The 22,143-nt window shown below is 33.3% G+C and overlaps 1 protein-coding gene across 1 annotated transcript in view; it reads left to right on the top strand.

Annotated features, from left to right (window-relative positions):
* The window catches only part of caskin2 (CASK interacting protein 2), a 77,883-nt gene that overhangs the window by 4,276 nt on the left and 51,464 nt on the right, over positions 1 to 22,143 (top strand). The window contains exon 3 of the mRNA XM_073827770.1: positions 17,849 to 17,900. Within this exon, the coding sequence (XP_073683871.1) occupies positions 17,849 to 17,900 (52 nt within the window). The remainder of the gene's footprint in view (positions 1 to 17,848; positions 17,901 to 22,143) is intronic.

Here is a 22,143-nt window from a genome sequence, read left to right on the forward strand (position 1 = left end):
CATTATATAAACTTTTGACTTCAAGTAAACTGTTTAAGACAAGTTAGATAAAAAGTAATCTAAAATCATCATGTAATCCGTAATCAGTAATGGACTACAATTTGTAAGTAATCTATTCGGCTCTGGTGGATATTGTTTGCAGTGCAAAATCTTTATATATTAATAATAAATGTGTTTGTTGTCAAAATGACATATTGATCATAATCATGTCAAGGATTTTTATTTCTTAAGTAAGTTCCTTGGAGGTTAGGGTTTGATTTTACAAAACAAGGCAACCCCAGGAAGTTCTGAGTAACTTTATATACCAAATCCTCCAAAAAGTGCCTCATTTACTTTAATTGTAACTGCCCTACCGTAACCTTATTATTATTATTTTTATTATTATTAACAGAAATAGTGACAGATCTTTAGGTGTTTTCTTTTATATTGTGACATAAATCTGAGTGCAATAGGATATCAGAAATAAAAATGTAGGGAGGGAACTTGATTGTATCCATTCTAAGTTGATTGGATGGAGTCACATCTGAATGCGAGCTTGAGGTCGAATTTAAGAAAGTGGTTTAAGCAGACTAAATGATTGAAATGTCCAGAATACAAAGACAGAGTAAAATCAAAACCTCCTTCCATTTTGCTAAAATCTGGAATCTGGTGTTCATCTCCACCCCCACCTGTCTTGTTACAAATCAGGGATAACCCATATGGCAAACTGACAGATTAACTTTAAACAGAGCTGGATTTCAGCACACGGTCAACATGGCTGCTTTGCTTTCATTTGCTTTTGCTCCCTAAAACTGTAGTAGCCCTATACATTACTGGGGTAAAAATACCAGGGTGACACATGAGTTGACTGAGTTTTTCCAAGCAAAGCATGTTTTACACAAGCACGTACATGTTTTAATACTCTCTCCTCTTGTTCATGACAGATGGGTCAGGCTACTCAGGACTGTTTTGGAATCTGCTCAATGAGTTAATCCATGAGCGGTGTTGTCAGTCATCGCTACATCTAGTGTTAACGGCATAAGCCAGCCGTTCCTTCAACTTAGCAAACAGGTCTTGCATCTTACAGGCTGTTAAATATTCATCGAAACTAGAGATTAATTAAAGGATGGACAGTGTTATTAGCAATATGTGAGAGCTTGCATACATTTTCTATTTTTAGCTTAATTAGCTGCAGAACACAAGGCTACTGTAGAAAACCAACAGCGGAGATCAGAAGGCACGTACTGTATCTCACATCTAGGTCTTTACTATTGGAAATGACTGCATGTGAATGCGCTCTCCTGCTTTTGTTTTAATAGTCTTAAAGTGATTGTTGATTTTCTTTTTCCCGAAAATGCTAATGTTATTGCATTAGACTAAAATGTAATGATTTTGCTCACACACTTTTTTTTAAAGGTATAGTTTACCCAAAAATGAAAATTCTGTCATTAATTACTCACCCTCATGTTGTTCCAAACCCTTAAGACCTTTGTTCATCTTCAGAACACAAATTAAGATATTTTTGATGAAATTCAAGAGCTTTTTGGAATTTTTCTGACAGCAACACAACTGACACGTATTGAAGACTGACACAGAAGAGAAATTTTTTTGGAAAAGTTGTTATTTTTTATTTATTTGTGTGCAAAAAGTTTATTTGTAGCTTCATAAAATTATGGTTGAACCACTGATGTCACATGGACTATTTTAATGATTTCCTTACTAGGCCGATATTGGACTTTACCGATACCGATAGTTAGGTTGGACCACACCGATACCAATTAATCGGCCGATAGTTTTTAAAATTGATACTCAATGGAAAATAAATAGTGCTGTACTATTTAAATAAAAAGTTTGTAAATGAATTAAAATATTAATATTAATTATATATTGATCATGACAGTTAGTTCATAGTTCATCTTTGTTAACAAAAGCAACTAATTAAAAAAAAGAAATTAACACTCTAACAAGGAACAATACTTCTATTCTACAACTTTTATCAATCTTAATGTTACAAATGGACTCATTGTAAAGTGTTACCAATACATTAATAGTCAAACTAAAGATGGCCGTCTTTAAATGTCTACACAAAATCCACAGTATTGAAATGACATACATATAGAAATATTGTTTACTTTTACTATTTAACTGCTTCTATTCTACAACAATTGTGATTATCTAATCAAAATATGTTAATCACACACCGGGCAAAAGTGCAGCGGCGCCCGCGTCTAGAAGAACTCGCAGCTATCCGGTATCACACACACTGGATGCGTCGCGTTCAATTCAAGCGGTGGTCTACAAGAGTTTATTTGATCACAAAATGGGCAAAAATATACTGCTGTCCTTTCTCCACTAAAACTAAATAACTAAAACCCACAATGACTCTGGCCAAACTAAATACAGTAAACATCAGGATAAAAACGACAGATTATTACCATGTTTTAGCCACAAAATTACGTTATATTATGTACAGAAAGCACGTACTCTATTTGCAATTCATATTCTATTTCCAATTTATTCACATCCGCACGCATCATGTACATCCTAATGCGGTGACGTTATCAAATTAGATTGGTTCGTGAGAATTTTTTTTTTATTGAGTACCGATCGAGTCATAAAATGTGATAATTGGCCGATACCGATCTCCGGCCAATCGATCAGAGCATCCCTACGCTTTAGCAACGGACCCAACCCGGAAAAACTATCGCATGGATTTTTGCCGATAACGATAGTTCTGCCAATCAAATATTAGTGCCGATTAATCGTCAAAACCGATAAATCGGTCAACCTCTATTCCTTACTACCTCTCTGGGCCTTGAGCATGTCAGTTGCGTTTCTGTCTATGCAGGACCAAAAAACTCTTGGATTTCATCAAAAATATCTTAATTTGTGTTCTGAAGATAATCAAAGGTCTTACAGGTTTAGAACAACATGAAGGTGAGTAATTAATGAAAGAATCTTCGTTTTTGGGTAACCTATCCCTTTAAAGGCTGGACGTTTTATGCCAGGAACACCAAATTAGGTAAAGGCTTTTCTGCACAGCACAAGGGTTAAGTTTTGTGTAATCACTGTTTTGCATTATTTCCACACTGTGCCCAAACCAGGGCGAAAGTGACCAGTCAAAGGATGTCTCATGTAAATCTGTATTTAATGTAAATCTAACTGAAGTGTGATGGCGTTTTTTGTTTTTTGCAATTATTTGGTTTCTGTTTTTGTCGACATGCACTGTGAAATCTTATTAGGCGAAATAGCTGTGCATTTAAATATCAAATATATTTAGTTTTTAATTGTGCCATGACAAGGTTTCACTTTCGGTGAACAGAGACAAACCACTTGTTGTTGCAAACACAGCCTCGCTTCTGGTTAGTACATGGTGTCAGCGGGAAAAACGATTGTTTGTAGTTGTAATAAATATGGACTGTGTGATTTAGTTGTGTAGTTACTTAACTTTACAGCTTTGATTTGTCTCACCTGCCTTGTTTGATTTCTGGTTTCTTTGTTGATGCAACTGATAGCAAATCTCTACGGGGTTGAAAAATCTCAGCACATTCACATCCTCGTTGGTTTATGTAATAGGTACAGTGCAAGAAATCTCAGCTTTGAATAATATAATAATCAGTGGAAATAGTTAGTAATTTCAGAATAAAAGTATTTTAATCAATAATATTGCTCATATACAGACATGCCCTTTTTCAGTTTTGCTTTATTATAGTGAGACAATAGCATGGATTATATTTGACATCTGTGACCCAAATGTTCTGTATTGTAAAGCTGAATAATGACCTACATTGAGACTTAACATAATCTTTGGTATCACTTTGGCAATTGGTCATATGATCCACTGAGCTTTAGCTCATTCAGAAAAGTTTTTTTTTTAAACAAAACATTTCTGGCCTGGTTATTTTCTGTGGAAGCCCATTTCCGTCACTGAAAAAAAGATTTAAAAAATGGTTATTGTGAGTTTTTATCTCACAATTCTGTCTTTATTTCTCAGTATTGCGTGAGATAAACTTGCAATTGTGATTTATAAATTAGAATTGCATGATATAAATTTGTAATTGTGAGTTATATAGTCAGAACTGCTTTTTTTTTTAGAATTCCATATTATAATCTCACAACTGCAAGAAATAAAGTCAAAATTGTGAGATATAAACTCGCAAATGCTTGAGAAAAAGTCAGAACTGAAAGTTTTTATATATAAACTCACAATTGCAAGTTATAAAGTTAAATTTAAGTTCAATTTTGTAGGGGAAAAAACTGATATGTTTTCAGAATTGCAAGTTTATATCTCACAATTCTGACTTGCAATTGCGCATTATAAAGTCAGAATTAAACTCGCGATTCTACGAAAATTTCTCAGAATTGCAGGTTTATTTCCCATTATAATTTAAATAATTTCTCGGAACAATTCAAATTGTTTTTATTTTCTCGCAATTCTGACTTTAAAAGTCACAATTGTGAATTTATATCATACAATTCTTAATTGTATGATTGACTTAATTTCTTAGAATTGTGACTTTTCTTCTCAGAATTGTGATTATATCTCACAATTCTGACTTTATAACGCACAATTTCACATTATAAACTCAGAATTGCGAGATATAAACTCGAAATTCTAAGAAAATAGTCAGAATTGCGAGTTTATATCATATAATTCTGACTTTATTTCTCAGAATTGCAAGTTTATTTCTCAGAATTGCGAGTTTATATCTCACAATTCTGACTTTCGAACTTGCAGTTTCGCATTATAAACTTAGAATTGCGACTTTTCTTAGAATTAATTTAATATAATATATAAAATGTATATAATTTAATTCTGACTTTTTTTCAGAATTGCGAGTTTATTTCTTAGAATTGTAAGTTTATTTCTCACAATTCTGACTTTGTAACACAATTTTGAGTTTATAGCATATAATTCTAACTTCATTTCTCAGAATTGCGGGGTTTATATCTCACATTTCTGACTTTTGAACTTGCAATTTCACATTATAAACTCAAAATTGCGAGATATAAACTCGCAATTCTAAGAAAAATCAGAATTGCAAGTTTATATAATTTAATTCTGACTTTATTTTTTCAGAATTGTGAGTTAATTTCTCCGAATTGTGAGTTTATTTCTCAGAATTGCAAGTTTCTTATTCAGAAATGTGAGTTTATATATCACAATTCTGACTGTTGAACTTGCAATTGTGCGTTTATATCTCACAATTCTAAGAAAAGAGTCAAAATTTCGACTATATCATGTAATTCTGACTTTTAAACTTACAGTTGCGAGTTTATATCATACAATTATGACTTTATTTCTCAGAATTACAAGTTTCTCAGAATTGAGTTTATATCTCACAATTCTGACTTCATTTCTCAGAATTGCGAGTTTATATCACGCAATACTGAGAAAAAAAGTCAGAATTGTGAGATAAAATGTCATGTTTTTTTTATTTTTTTATTCAGTGACAGAATAATTTCCAACAGTATTAATTTCACAAAATTTATTAGTTAAAGCTTCCATGATGAAATTGTCCTGTTTGGAGAAAAGTCCTTGTGCACAGGCTAAGCTTAAATCGAACAGACTGGTTCTCGGCAGCTTTGTTTACAGTCATCAGCACCAAAACAGCTATACGATAGCAGGCGACGAAACCAGACTATTCAAAAGATATGAAATCAGAACACCATGTCTGCTTTCGGTGTGATGATTTTATCTTCTTCCAAGTGAGTTACTAGAATCAATCTGTGAAGTTATCTTAAATACCTTCTTTCTAACATCCTCCTTCATGATTGGATAAAGATTTTTATTTTGAGCAGGAATGGAAAGATAACCATCATGTATATGTATAGTCTTTGTAGTCAAAAAAAGGCTGAAAGCCTTTTGTGTTGCAGAACATGTTTTAGTTATAGGGAGCAGAAATCAGTTTGAGACAGAAATATTAAAACTTTTACCCCCGGTTTCACAGACAAGGCTTAAGCCTAGTCCTAGACTAAAATGTAAGTCTGAGCTGTTTCAACTAAAAGAAACTTGCACTGACTGATCTTAAAATATATCAGTGTCTTTGTTTTGTCTAAAGATGCACACCAATATTGTTTTTTTTCTAAGCACGTTTACAAAAATTACCTAAATGTCCTAACTGAACTATGGCCTAATCCTGGCTTAGTCTAAGCCCTGTCTGTGAAACCGGGCCTTAGAATTTACAGCATGGCGTGTGTATTATAGGATTTTGGTAGCCTAACTTATTTATTTCATAATAATTATCATGCAGTAATTTAAGTAATAATTAATACGCATTGAATGTTTAATATAAAAATATTCAGAGCCTAATTGTATTTTGCACAACTACAATTTTTTAGTAGAACTTTGCCTTTCAGCTGTAGGTTTGAGTCTTTTACAAGATGATTTACATTAATTTAAATGTACATTCAGCCAGTAAGTCATCTTTGTGCTCAGTCACGTGTTGGGTATTACATAACCCGGTCCTTCATTTATCTCCGCTCATCCCCTGACAGTGAGCTCAGACACCTTGACAATTTTCCAGTTGTTTCGTTCAGGGAGGCTTTTTTCATGTGGCAGAACATTGTTTAAGAAATGAGCCGAGATCCAATGTTTTGGAAAGGTATTACAGTAAAAACCTTTTTCCTATTTTTGTGGTGGTAATTCCCTTTGAACACTGTCATAAAGGCTCATGGGATAAGAGTAATGTGACTACTGGCTCTGGTGTGCCACACATGGGTAAAGGGGTATAGCTAACTATTCAACGATATGAAAAGATGAAAATTTTATCAGTTTTTACCTTTTTATACTGTATTTATTAATGATGATAGCTTATTGAGAGGTTGCTAATAAGATGTTGCTATTACTACTAATAAAAAACAATTGTTAGCTTGTATTTCACACTGTACTGTTTACTGGAACAAATTGTAGGTAGGTCATTCAACTCTGTTATCCCAAATTGCTTTTGGCAAGCCAAACCAACTCACTAGTGATCCATCTAATTAAAGTCATTATCTAATCTGTTGAGAGATTTACCTCCAACACCTGTTTCTCTTCCTGTAAATGTCTAAAAAGTATTTTGTGATCCTGGACCACAAAACCAGTCTTAAGTAGCACAGGCATATTTGTAGCAATAGCCAAAAATACATTGTATTGGTGAAAATGATATTTTTTTTATTACAGATTATTTTAAATCAGTAATATGCATTGCTAAGAACTAAATTTTGACAGTTTTCTTAATATTTAGATTTTTTGCACCCTCATATTCCAGATTTTCAAATACAGTGCCCTCCACTAATATTGGCACCCTTGGTAAATATGAGCAAATGTGGCTGTGAAAATAAATCTGCATTGTTTATCCTTTAGATTTTTCATTCAATAAATTCACAAAATTCTAAACTTTCATTGAAGTAAAACGATGGAAACTGTGTGGGGGGGTCTCATTATGAAATAAATGTTTTTCTCTAGTTCACGTTGACCAGAATTATTGGCACCTCTGGTCAGGTGTTTTCCAAGCTCATTAGACATTGTTAGAGAAAACTCAGAGCTGTTATTGTGGTGAAATGACATTGAAATAATTGGGTGCCAATAATTGTGGCCAACTAGAGAAAACCATTTATTTCATAATAAGATCCCCCCCCAGTTTCCATTGTTTTACTTTAATGAAAGATTCGAATTTTGTGAATTTTTGGAAAGATGCAGATTTATTTTCACAGCCATATTTGCTCATATTTACCAAGGGTGCCAATATTAGTGGAGGGCACTGTAGTTACATCTCGGACAAATATTGTCCTAACAAACCATACATCAATGGAAAGCTTATTTATCCAGTTTTCAGATGTATAAATCTAAATGGAAAAAAATTACCCTTATGACTGGTTTTGGGGTCCAGGGTCACATTTAGTCATTGGTAGTGTTCACACTTTTTTCCCTTTTTTTAGGGATATTAGGGTTATTCTAGTTAATTTGACATGAACAAAACATGTCTTTTGTTGTTGTAAAAATGTGTGATATTTTAAAATCCTAATGACCTTGTCACACATTGTTGTGTTTTCTTTTCTTTTCTTTCAACACTGAAATTTTTTTTATTGCCACAAGATTTATAAGTATTACTAATGTTTTAAAATAGATTTGCTTTGCAAATGTCTTTGTTAGTTGGTTTTTTCTCTTGAAATTATAGTAAAATTTTATGCCAAACATTCCAGCTTTTCAGCTTGAGAATTTTTTGCAATTGATTGTTTTTAGACTAATTACTTTTAAATTGAGAAATCGTTTAGAAACATTTACATTGTAGAACTGTATTCAAGTAATTTTTAATGAATTTTTAACAGATTTCTGACATAACATGACACTTTTTCTTTTACTGACCCATAAGTTATCCATAAGCACCACATCACATCCTCTTGTCTTCAGACATGTATCCACCTTTTTCTTGAGTAACTGATGAGCGGAGCCATGATGGATTCTAACTTCCATCATAACTAAATAGAAAAATGTGCGCAGGTTTAACGTTATGTTATCGGTTTGGAAAAAATGTTAATTTAACATCCATAGACCAGAAATATAAAGCACCGTTCCATTCGGTCAAACATGTTCAGAAAAAGGTGGATAGACTACCATTTAAAGGTTTGGGGCTAATAAATTTTTTTGGTGTTTTTGAAAGTCTTGGTACGTAAGACTGCATTTATTTAATAAAAAATGTAGTAAAACAGTAATATTGTGAAATAATATTACAAGTTCAAATATCATGATCCTTTAGAAGTCATTCTAAAATGCTAATTTGGTTCAGAAGAAAAGTCATTTTGTTTTTCTTTAATTAAATTAATTAATTATAAAGTTTTTGAACCGTAAGATATTTCATGTTTTTTTTTTAAGAAGTCTCTTCTGCTCACCAAGCCTGCATTTATGCATTTACAGCAAAAAAACAGTTTAATTGTGAATTTTTTTTTTACAATTTAAAATAACTTTTCTATTTGAACATATTTAAAAAAAAAAAAGTAATTTCTGTGATTTCAAAGCTGCATTTTAGCATCATTACTCTAGTCGCGTGATTCTTCAGAAATCATTCTAATGTTCTGATATTCATTTATTGTTATTATTTTGTTGAAAACAGCTGATTAGATTTTTTTTAGGTGTCTTTGATAAATAGAAAGTTCAGAAGAACAGCATTTATCTAAAATAGAAATCCGTTGTAACATTATACATGTCTTTATTATCACTTTTAATCAATTTAAAGCGTCCTTGCTAAATAAAAGTATTAATTTCTATAAATTCTCAAAAAAAAGGTACTGACTCCAACTTTTGAATGATATAATGTATGTTACAAAAGCTTTTTATCTCAGATAAATGCTGATCTTTGGATCTTTCTATTCATCAAAGAATCCTGAAACTCAACTGTTTTAAATATTAATAATAAATCAGCATATTAGAATGATTTCTGAAGGAATGTGACACTGAAGTCTGGAGTAATAATGCTTAAAATTGAGCTTTGATCCCAGGAATAAATTACATTTTAAAATATATTCAAATAGAACGCAGTTATTTTAAATAGTAAAACATTTCACAATATTACTGCTTATGCTGTCCAAAAACTTTTGACTGGTAGTGTATGTTTATTTGAAAATGTTGTTAAATCATATGTATTTATATTTTATACAAATGTATGAAACATTGGAAGTGTGTGCTTAACTATGCTGCAAGATCTGATCTTCATTCAGATTTTGTTTTGCAGTTTTATCTCAGAAGTTGTGTTTGGTAATGGCTTGACATCAATTAAAGACAATCTAAGAGCTGGCATTAGTTTGACATTTTCACAGATGCATAATCAGTGACATTATTGTTAGCATAAAGTGCCAAATTCCTAAAATCAGTGTATATTTAAGGCTATTGTTAATTATGCCTCAGACACTGTGTCTTCTGACATGTTTACATCCAAACTTCAGTTTCACTCAGTACCTGTATGTTGTTGTGATTTTAAAGCTTGATTTAGGGGTGATTCTATTTATAAGGAAAAATGGAAAGATGCCTTCAAGCATAAAAAACCAACAGGCCCAGTGACAATGAATGACTTGATACAAGGTGTCTTTTAAATTGGCTCATTATGTTCATTGTGTGGGTTTAGGGAGTGGTTGAGTCCTGTGCGGTTACTGTGGCTCATTTCATTTGAGAGATGCCCACATTAGAAGCAGCTTTTCCATTCAACGAGAAAAGACCACTGTTGACAGACACAAAGGGTGTTTGTGTTTGCACGCACACTTTTGTATGGATACTGTGAGCGAGGGAGAGAGAGGGGGACATAGATGGAAATTGAGAGATTGGGTGGGTTAGCCATGTCTGGAATGTTGTCTCATGTTGAAACTCGAACTCCTCTTGAAAGGCCCACAACATCAACTTTTTTTTTTTCTTCCCCTGCAGCGATATGTAAAGTTCATAGCTCCGTTGGCATCGTTCCCTCTGCCCGCTGGCCGTGGCATATAGCCCTCAATGGGGTGATGCTGTTGGAATACAACAGAGTCTGTGATTAGCCTAACATGAGCCAGAGGCATTGCTTATTTTCTATAAGAAATCAGTGGCGGCAATGTGAAACATACAACGTTAGTCTATTAGGATATTCCAAAATGGGGTATAGCTATATATGGGATCTGCATTGATCTGTGTACTTTGCATGTGCACTTTTTTTTGCTTCTTGTTCAGTTTAGTTAATTAATATACAAGTCCAACACAATTCTTCAATATTTTGTCACAGCTTAATTTCATTGCATGGCATCAGTCTCATTTTTGGCTGAGTAGAACTGCTACACCGCTGCTACTGCAAACCAAGTACAGAAACTTGCTACTGGCAATACTTATGCTGATATGCTGCTGCGAGTTCTTAAAACATACTGCTCCTGCATAAGTAGCATGTTTGGGCCATTCTACAGAAATGATTCAAAGTCAGAGTTGGAAACATCTTGGAAAAAGTGTATTTTTCCACGATTTTTTTTATGTATGCATGAATAATATCTAAGGTACACATTTCTAGTAATTGTGCAGGTAATTCTCATATTGTATTTTCAGAAAGTTTTGGAATATTTTTTGTCACTAGTGCCAAATTTGTCACTACCGAAATACAGTAATATATATTATTTAATGAGAAGGGTTATTTTGACCTATTAAGATTTTGTTTGCATCTATTTTGTAAATAGATCTTATTAAAATGTTTTCAGAGGTAAATCAATAACAGTTATAATTTTAACAATATTTCAAGCGTAATTCAAGTCAATTAGGGTCAATTAGGGTTGGGCAAGACGGCAAGAAAATTTTAAAAATAATTTGTTTTTTATATTTATTTTTCTAAGCGTTTGACCGATTCTCTCTTTTTTTTAAATGAGTTTTAACTAATCAACTTGAAAATGTAACTACAACATTTTCTTTATTAACCGACTAGTTAAAGAAAATTCTATTCCAAGTGCACTACACATGAAATTGTCAACATGATGTAAATGTTAAACAAATCATGCATGAACTAAAACTACAACTTGTACAAAAAAATACAAGGAAAATTATTTAAAAAAAAATCTCAAAAGTCAAGGTAATTTAAATTCAAAATAACTGAAGGTATAACACCAGTAGACTATTATTACCTATAAATGTTCTACAAAAGCCATGAACCACAGCTTTTAGCCTGTTACCATGATGCAAACATGAAATATCAGACCTACAGTAGTCGTTCTTCACAGGTTCATTATTCGATTGCTCTGCTTTTCTATTGTTTTTTCTATGTAAACATGAACACGTTAGAAACATAGAAACTGTTGCATGTGGTGGAAGAAAGAAATTATAGAAATTAATACTTTTATTTAGCAAGGATACTTTAAATTGATCAAAAGTGATGATAAAGATTTCTATTTCAGATAAATGCTGTTCTTCTGAACTTTCTATTCATCAAAGAAAAAAGCAAACTGTTGCGTGTGTGAAGTGTCTAATTCTAACGTTTGGTAATGTCTATTCAAAATCACAATTCCTTGATTTCTAAAAAAAAAAATAATTGTGGCAAAACATTAAATTAGAATCAATTGATGAAATCGTGTTTTTTAGTTCTAGGACAGCAGTTTGCACCAATTCTGTAGAATGACTCAATATAACCGATAGCAGATCTATACAGGTGGAGCTGGGGAGGTGGAGGGATTCAGAGGGACTCTAAAGCTAAATGCTCTACTGAATGCTAAACAACCCTTTTTTTTTAATATTGTGGCTGTGTTTACTACCAACCACACAAATAAGCACTTGAATTATGAAGCCTAAATACAATCACCAGAAAAAAGCCGATTGTAGGCTATACATCTGTCGACTTCACCGTCACCCCCATCAAGCTTATGGAAACTCTTTCAGTTTTTATTTTAAAAACATTTTTCCTGAAAGTTAGGTTAAAACATGGTCTTGAGTTAGAATAGTTGGAACACAATGAGGCTGTAAAAGTTGATGTAGATGTATCTAATTGTGTGAAATGTGTTGTGTTTTGCAAAATGGTGTTTTAAAGACATGCAGTATTTTTTCACACTGTACACATCCTTACATTATTCCTTTTCATGTCTTCAAAAATATGCCTTTTCACTCTCCTAAAAACAGGAGTGAAATGTTATAGTTTAAGTGAGCTGATAGCTGCCTCAATTTAGATGCCTATAATTGGGGAATAATAGATGTAGTTTTCACAATAAATAACAGTTTTTTTTTCCTGATTGGTTTTAATCCAGAAGATGTGGGAGGAGGAATTCATTGCATCGTTATGGCTCCCACTTTGCTGCAGGGAACAAATAGTTATAGATCCTATTTCTTGCGGTGTTCTCTGATTTGAAGCAGGAGAGAGGATCTTTTGTGAGGGTGATTGATTTAGATACATGAATTGGATGGAACAGTTTCTGAGCAGGTTGAATGACTGACGTGTAGAGGATGTAAGAACAAAAAGAAAAGTATAGGTTTATGACATTTCTTTAAAGTCAAAATGGGACAGGCAGCTGTTTGTGTACTGACAGGTAAGTGAACACAGTTTACATTTGCAGTCATTTCCATGTTTGTTTGAGATAAAAGCGGTCAGGATGCTGCATTGCTCAAAGCTTGTTTTAAATGATGACACAGCTCTGTGTTGTTTAGAGGACAGACTTGTCTACCGTCACTGACAGTTGGGACAGTCTTGCTCTGCATTCGTCGCTCTTCACTTAGTGACCTAGATCCCATTTTCCCTTTAGCGACAGGTGGAGTGAACAGTTTTTGTGTGTTTTATATTTTTTGACGTTTACAATGCTTACAAAGCTGCCTTTTGTTTCCTAAATATTCTATTTTTGTTTTGTTGTTCTTCTCCACATCATTAGAACATTCTTACTTACATTCTAACTCCTTATTCACATGGAAAAGTTTATTTAGCAGAGTCCTTCCTAATTTGGATTGTTAGAATCCTGCATGGCTGTTCGGACAGTATTATTTGGAAGGATTCAATGAGACCATCTATGGACATTTAGTTGAACTCATCTGGTTGAGGCTCAATTAACGGCATAGTTCACGTAAAAATAATTATTTACCACAATGAACATTTTATGAAAAAGAGCTGTTTTGATATTCAGAGAATGCAGGTTTGGTATGCCATGAGAGTGAGAAAATAATGACAGGAAATAATTTATAAAAGGATAGTTCAGCCAAAAATGAAAATTCTGTCATTTACTCACCCTCATGTTGTTCCAAACCTGTAAGTCCTTTGTTCAGCTTCGGAACTCAAATTAAAATATTTTTGATAAACTCCAAGAGCTCTCTGACCCGCCATAGACTGCAACGCAACTACCATGTTCTAGGCCCAGACAGGTTAAAGTAGTCCATGTGACATGGTTAAACCGTAATTTTCTGAAGATACGAGAATACTTTTGTGTTTTTTCTCTTTCGTGTCAGTCTTCGACGCGCATTCACAGAATATCTTAATTTGTGTTCGGAAGATGAACAAAGGTTTTACAGATTTAGAACAACATGAGGGTGAGTAATTAATGGCACAATTTTCATTTTTGGGTGAACTATCCCTTTAAGACCGCTTTGAAATGAGTTGACGTTTCAGTTCATATGCAAACAAAGTTATAAATATAGCTGCAAGCAGCAAATAGTGGGGTTTAAGCACTTGAAGGTATTTAAGCACATGTGAAAAAAGACATTGTGTAGCAAGCCTTTTTTGCAAATACAGGTAATTTACTATAGGAATTAAAGATGCACCGATTGCAATTTTCTTGGCCGATTCCGATTTTTCAGTAAGTGTAAGAACTGTAATGAAAGCATGGGCCAATACAGAAATATTTTCTTTAATTAAATTTATTTTATAATAAAATACATTTTTAAACATTACAGGATCTTCTTACAACAAAATAACTTTAACAACAAAATAAAGTGCTTTGTGCCTTCGAAAAAGGTATAAAATTAGTTCCTGTAACTAACATAGTATGTAGTTATACTAGCAAAAATCTTTTCCTCAATGTTTTTTTTATTTTATAATAAAAGAAATGTTTAAACATTACAGCATCTTCTCATATTAAAATAACTTTAACAAAATAAAGTGCTTTGAGCCTTGAAAACATTAGAAATAAAATATAAGTAACAAAGCAGGCATACAAAAATATACTTTTCTTCAATTAATTTTATATGGATTTTTTTAAAACATTAATTACAGGATCATCTCACAACAATAACTTTAATAATAAAAAATGCACTGTGTCTTCAAACAGGTATAAATACCAATGCTAGTACTAAATGCTATTACTTGAGCATTAATAGCAAATTAATTCTTGATAAAGAGAAGCATTTCTGCCTTGTCACCAGTTAATCCAGCGGTACTACACTTCGTAACATTCATTCACATATTTGCGCTACGCCACCTCACACAGCGTCTTCACACACAGATGAAACTTACTAGAGAGGTGTAACATAAATGCATCTGTAAATAAATACAAATTAAATTCACGTCGCACACGCCTTAATTACCTTCAAATGTAACATACATGCTCGCTTCGAACTATTAGTGTCTGAAGACGCTGTATGTGGAGGTGTAGCGCAAATATGTGAATGAATGAAAGTGTAGTAAACGTCAACGGATATCCCCTGCTCAGGGAGTAGGGAGCAATGAACACTGGGCAGGGACCATGTCAATCGGAACACAGTTCATTCACGAAGCTTACTTCTAACGAGCGGCCCGGGTTAGCTGAATTAGGTGTGTTAACTAGGAGAGACATGCAAAATATGCAGAGCGGGGGGCGCGATCTACCACATGTCCAAACATGCGCGTGGTTCGTGGTTGTTTCCTCACGTTGTATTTTGGCCTTATAAATGTTACAAACTGCGATCTTTGTGTCATCTTCACTCACACCAAAGACATGTTTACACGCGACTGTGAGTGCGCACGTGGCTGTGACGTAATTGCATGTGCCACTGGCAATAAAAGGATCGGCTAGGAATCGGCAAGAGGAGAAATTGACCGGCCGGTCACCGATCTGGGCCGATCATGCGAAAAACCGGCCGATTCCGATCACTAGCCGAGCAATCGGTGCATCTCTAATAGGAATATTATGTTTTGTAATAGGGCTGTGCAATATGGACAAAATAATCATATTGCGATTTTTTTGAACAAATATTGCGATTGCGATTTTATTTGCGATTTTTTTTTATTTTTTTTTGCTTTTTCAAACAAGCTACATACATACATTCTAAATGTATTCAGTTACACAAGAAGTGCATAACAAAACATTTCACCATTAAATAACAGTATTAAGTTTAATAAAAAAAAACTGTAGTAAAATTGTCTTTAAAACAGACAACATAAAATAAATAAGCCATTTTACTTTTTTCCCCCGGTACTTTAGCCTACTTTGTGCAATAACGAATACATTCATTTCAGTGGAAAAATAAGTCCAAAACTCTCTATTTTAACATTTTGAGGGTTCTAAAATCTTTTTCTTTTTTTTTTTTTTTTTTTTTTTTTTTTGAAATTCTTATGTGTTTTAATTTTTCTGATAATGAAAAAGCATAAACATTTATTTTTAATCAAATGAAAAATAAACCCTTTTCATTTTTGTCAAACAAACAGAAATTTACTGTTAAAATCAATGCGTGGAACAAAAATTATATTCAGTTTAAAATGTTTAAATAATAGTTAAGTGGTTAATCTTGTTGTAATATTTTTTTATCATATATATTGTTTTATGTAAATTATTTAAATAGGAATATATAAACACCTACATTATACTGTACAATAGTAATACAGGACTAATATTGATCTGTTACATGTTAAACCGTACTTTTATTTTGACAGGTTGCAGTGAAGTTTCTGTGTGTATATGATGCTAGTTTTCTCAAATGAAACGGTAAAAGTGACACTCACAGCAGCTTTGGCGATTGAGTTTATCTGTTCATGTGAGATGCAAATGCCAAAAATTAGCGGGAGCGTCACGTGTGCTTCAGTCTGCATGTAGTAAAGAAATAAAACGCTCCCCACCATTCACACATACAGAAGCAAACGAAACATGCAGGATTCATATTAAAACGGTCTTTCTGCATTTCAGTTTTCACAGACACTAGTCCATATCGCGATTTGAATTAAGTGACAGACCAACTTTTGATTTATTAATCCAGAAATCGACGAATTACGTGGCATTCCGCGCTATAGTAGATTAGGTTTTTATGAATGGAGTCCGCGATCCAGTCCGTGTTTTCGGACTAGAGTGTTTTTTTTTCCAGATTGAGCGAACAAACCTAGGACTAGTTCGTAAATGATTTGACTGACAGCGTTGGTTCTTGAGTTAAAGTTGTCTGAAAGGGGGGTCTGTCATATATGAATATCACGTATATGTGCGAAAAACCACGCAATGCACAATCGTAAAACGTGATATAGCCTCCCAGTGGCTGATTTCTTTCAAAGGAATCAAACAGGCCCACCGAGTTTCATTCCATTCGGTCTCCGTTAACCATGTCTGATAGGTGCTTAAACTTTGTTGGGGTTTTTTGAGAAACACAAAAGTCCTTATAGATACTTGTGGCACTGTTTTTTCCCATCTTATAACACCACCAAGTGGCCAAGCTCTGCGATTTTTGTCCTGCAAACTTAGATTGAGTTCTTACATAATTGTTCTGAGCTTGGTGAAGATATCTATTTTTGTTCAGGAGTTATAGGCATTTTACTAAAAGTGGCCCTGTCCCTTTCGTACGTTTTGGCATCCCTTTGCGACATTTAGTCAAAATTCAATTTTTTTGATAATTATTGATATTCGATCTCCAGAGAATCTTCTGCATGGGTTTGCTTCAGATTGGGCGAAAAAACCTAGGACTAGTGTGGTTTTGCAAAAAAATCCAAAATACGCAGAAATTTCATGATCGAATTGAATCGGCATACATTTTGTCTGCCGTGAGCCAAGGATTCTAACGACAAAAGACACTTCCGTCAGGTCGATTGGGGCGAGCCTTGGTGACGTTGTTGGTGGTGTGAGTACTACCATCCCTCTAAGTTTCAAGTCTCTACGACTTACGGTTTGCTCCGCATGATCGGTTTTATGTGATCGCTGATCCGTGACCATTCTAACAATTACAGTAGGGTTTCAGTGCTATACGTTTGAACCCCTAATAAAACACTTACATTTATATATAAATATTGTTCAGATGAAAAAGTAGACATAATGAATGTTATGTTACACACAGAAAAAAAACATGACATAGCCATCAATCTATGTTGTGTTTGATTACAAAACAATTGCCTGTTGAAAGTTTGAAACAAGTGCTTTCATGCCAGAACATCATCATGCTTCATACCTCTCTAATGGAGGGATCAGCAGCTGACTGATATGTTGAAACATCACATCATGCCCTGACTTTTATTTCCATCTGTTTTCCTAGAGTTGCTGGGCTCCACAAAGAGGCTGAATGTGAACTACCAAGACCAAGATGGGTAAGTTCTCATATTTTCCACACGGTTGGTCCAAACTGTGGAGAACAAGGAGATTATATATTATATATGTAGTTTCCTTGTTTTCCAGTTCCAAAAAACTTCCTGAAAGAAAACAAGCTGACAAAAAGACTGCATTTGTTTATAATATGCAAGATTTACAAGTCATTTGTGACCGAGAACACCAAATTAGGTAAAGGATTTTCAGCACAGCACAAGGGATATATTTAGAGAAATTATCATATTTTGGTGGGTCGTTTTGTGAGTCATCCAGTGCCAAACCTGTCCCCTTTACAGTTAAATATTTATGCAGTAAACTCAGGAAACTCAGATTCTCAAATTTATGAATTTTTTATTGTTTATGAAATATGTTTATGAACCATTGAGAGGCAAACAGAGTACATCAGACACAGCTACACAAAAGCTTTGGTCACATTTATGTGCACCTTGACTCATCAGCACATTGTGTGCATGTCCCACCTGTTTAAACACTGCAAATGTGTTGTTCTACCATGTTGACATACTTCTTTTTTTACTAGAAGGTGGTCTATGCTTTTAGTGCCTTGACTAGTCAACTCTTACTCAATTTCAAAACCCTTAGTAATCTTGTTAAAGGATTAGTTCACTTCCAGAACAAAAAATTCCTGATAATTTACTCACCCCCATGTGATTCAAGATGTTCTTGTCTTTCTTTCTTCAGTCACAAAGAAATTCCAGGATTTTTCTCCATATAGTGGACTTCAGTGGTGGCCAATGGGTTGAAGGTCCAAATTGCAGTTTCAAAGTAGCTATAAAGGACTCTACACGATCCCAGCAAAGGAATAAGGGTCTTATCTAGGGAAATATTAGTCACTGAAAAAAAAAGAAAAGAAAATTTATATACTTTGTAACCACAAATGCACACTCCTAAAAATAAAGGTGCTTTGGTTTCACAAAGAACCATCTCTTTCTTACCTTTTTATATTCTGAAGAACCTTTTGTGAAACAGAAATATTCTTCAGATGTTAAAACTTCTTTATGGAACAATTTAAACAAAAAAGGTTCTTCTAATCTATGGCATCATGATGGCATCTTTATTTTTAAGAGTGTAGGGCGAAACACTTCCATCTCATTTTCTCCTCCAACTTCAAAATCGTCCGTCATTGTTGTTTTGCCTTTTTTGTAAAAGGTGTTTGACTTTATTTGCACATTCGCTTTGTTTACACTGGGGTCGGTAGTACTTCCGCCTACGGCACGCGTAAACTTTGCAACATGATTAAGTAATACGTGAAGTCGAGCTACTGCAAGTCAAACATTTGTGGTTAAAAAGTTTATAAATTTTAACTTTTAAAAAAAATAAATAATTGATCGTTTCGCTAGATATAATTCTGTTCTATCCTTTTCTTTTCTTTTTCTTTCTCTTTTGTTCATGTATTTGTTCATTTTGTTTTGTTTGCTCATTTTTTTTCTTTCTTTGTTTCGTTTGTTCATTCCTTTTTTTTCTTACATTCTTTTATTCGCTAATTCTGTTCTATTCTATTCTGTTCTATTGTTTCTCTTATTCATTTGATCATTCTGCTTTATTTGCTCTTCTTTCTTTCTGTCTCTCTTTCTCTTTTGTTCATTCTCTTTTGTTCACAAATTTTTTCCTTTTTCTTTCACTTATTCTGTTTCGTTTGTTCATTCCTTTCTTTTGTTTGTTTGTTTGTTTCTTTCTTTTGTTCGCTCATTCTATTCTATTCTATTCTATTATATTCGATTCGATTCTGCTCTGTTCTTTCTCTTATTTGTTCATTCCTTTTCATTTACTCTTTCTTTCTTTCTTTCTTTCTTTCTTTCTTTCTTTCTTTCTTTCTTTCTTTCTTTCTTTCTTTCTTTCTTTTTCTTTTGTTCATTCTTTTTCGTTTGCTCATTCATTTGTTCATTCTCTTTTGTTCACTATTTTTTTTTCCTTTTTCTTTCGCTCATTCTTTCGTTTGTTCATTCCTTTCTTTCTTTTGTTTGTTTCTTTTGTTCGCTCATTCTATTATTTATCTTGTTCATTTGCTGTTCTTTCTTTCTTTCTTTCTTTCGATCACTCATTCTGTTCTATCCTTTTATTTTCTTTTTCTTTCTTTTGCTAATTTATTTGTTCATTTTAGTTTAGTCATTTAGTTAATTTAGTTATTCATTCATTTTGTTTTGTTTGCTCATTTTTTTCTTTCACTCATTCTTTATTTCGTTTGCTCATTCTTTTTTCTTTCTTTTTTCATTTGCTCATTCATTTGTTCATTCGGTTTCATTTTCTCATTCTTTTTTCTTTTGCTTATTCTTTGTTTCGTTCGTTTATTCGCTCATTCTATTCTATTCTTTCGCTTATTCATTTGTTTTTTCCATTTTCTTTCTTTCTTTCTTTCTTTCTTTCTTTCTTTCTTTCTTTCTTTCTTTCTTTCTTTCTTTCTTTCATTTGTTCGCCTATTCTATTCTTTCCCTTATTCATTTGTTCATTCCATTTCATTTGCTCTTCTTTCTTTCTTTCTTTCTTTTTTTCTTTCTTTCTTTCTTTCTTTCTTTCTTTCTTTCTTTCGATCACTCATTCTGTTCCATCCTTTTATTTTCTTTTTCTTTCTCTTTTGCTAATTTATTTGTTCATTTTGTTTTGTTTGCTCATTTAATTTCTGTTACTCATTCTTTTGTTCATTCTTTTTCATTTGCTCATTCTTTTTTTCTTTCTTTTTTCATTTCATTTCATTCTGTTTCGTTCAGTCATTTTTTTCTTTTTCTTTCGCTCAATCTTTTTTTTTTTTTTTTTAAGAAAATAACAAATCGTTTCACTAGATATGATTCTTATTCCTTGGCTGGTATCGTGTAGAGCCATTTGAAGCTCCATTGAAGTGACCTAATACTTTTAAGTCATGATGATTTTTGTACAGGAGTTTGTATTGTAAGAATTAAACATATAATGCAGTCCAATGAATATAGTAACTTGGCTGTTTTTCTGTTTACTGTTCTGTATGCCCCAAGGACACATATTACAGACTCTATGCCATGACTTGTGTTTGTTTGCTGAGCTTAGCTGTGGTTTTGCCTGCTTTCATGGTGTTTGCATAAATTCTATCCAAACATTGTGCTGTAACACCTTCCTGTGGAAAGAGGAAAAAGAAAGTGCATAGATGCTTTGCTAAGAGACAAAGATTTTTTTTGTCCTTAATATATGACCAGCATTATAGGTTTTCTGTGGACTAGAGCTCAGTGTTACTCAAAAGCAACGTGACATGGTTTGACTGGTTTTCCCATGGTTCTTCCCATCATTCTTTTCTGCTTTGAGCTACAGCACTGTTTGAAATCAAAGCTCAGACTGTTAAAGAAAACCACAGACCCAAAGCTTAACTCTTAAAAATAGTGGACAGACGCCCTGGGGTTGAAACTATGTGTATATTTTGTGTGCATTTGAGCTCAGAAGCAGTTAAGCAAGCTGACAAGAAAGAAAATTATGTATTTGATAATAATGATTGAATTAAATAAATAATTTCTGAACAGCTGGATATAAAGTTATTGTTGTTGTAAATAGCTCACAGATGACGTGACTTTATACAGCTGTAAAAATACATTGAGAAAAGCAAATTGAATTTGTTGACTGTATTTTATTATAAGTAAAAACATGTTTTTTTCATATTCCCAGTTAACAAATAAAAAACAAGAACATAAATATAAAGTCAGCAAACAGGAAAACAATGATCTGATAAAGATGTTAATATCTGCAGTGCATGCTGGGAGCTCACATTCAGCCCAATATGAAACTATTTGTTAAGACAACTCTCTTAGTCTATTTGGGACACCATTTGTGGGAATATTATTAGTTAACTTGTGTTTTGATGTAATTCTCATGTCTTTTTTCTGACTCATAAGCCCTGTGTGCTGGGTGAAATCGAATTGCTTTTGTAGAGTGTGTGCACAGGCTGCTGTTGTTGAATCTGGGTGTCCCATTAGTGGCAGAAAGTTGAAAGCACATCTCCATGAAGTTGAGGCCCTCACATTAGCATGAGCGCTAATTTGTGCTTTCATGAGCAGCAGGGGAAGAACTGAGAAACCAGCTCCTGAGGGACCTGCAGCTGAGGTGGAGGAAAAACATTTCATTATTCATCACTGCTACTGGTGCTCTTCGCTTCTTTCTTTCTCTTTCTGTCGTTCTTTTTTTCTTTTTTCACTTTCTTTCTTTCTTTCTTTCTTTCTTTCTTTCTTTCTTTCTTTCTTTCTTTCTTTCTTTCTTTCTTTTTTCACTTATTCT

Source organism: Garra rufa, chromosome 22 (genome assembly GCF_049309525.1).
Source record: "Garra rufa chromosome 22, GarRuf1.0, whole genome shotgun sequence".
Lineage (NCBI taxonomy): Eukaryota > Metazoa > Chordata > Actinopteri > Cypriniformes > Cyprinidae > Garra > Garra rufa.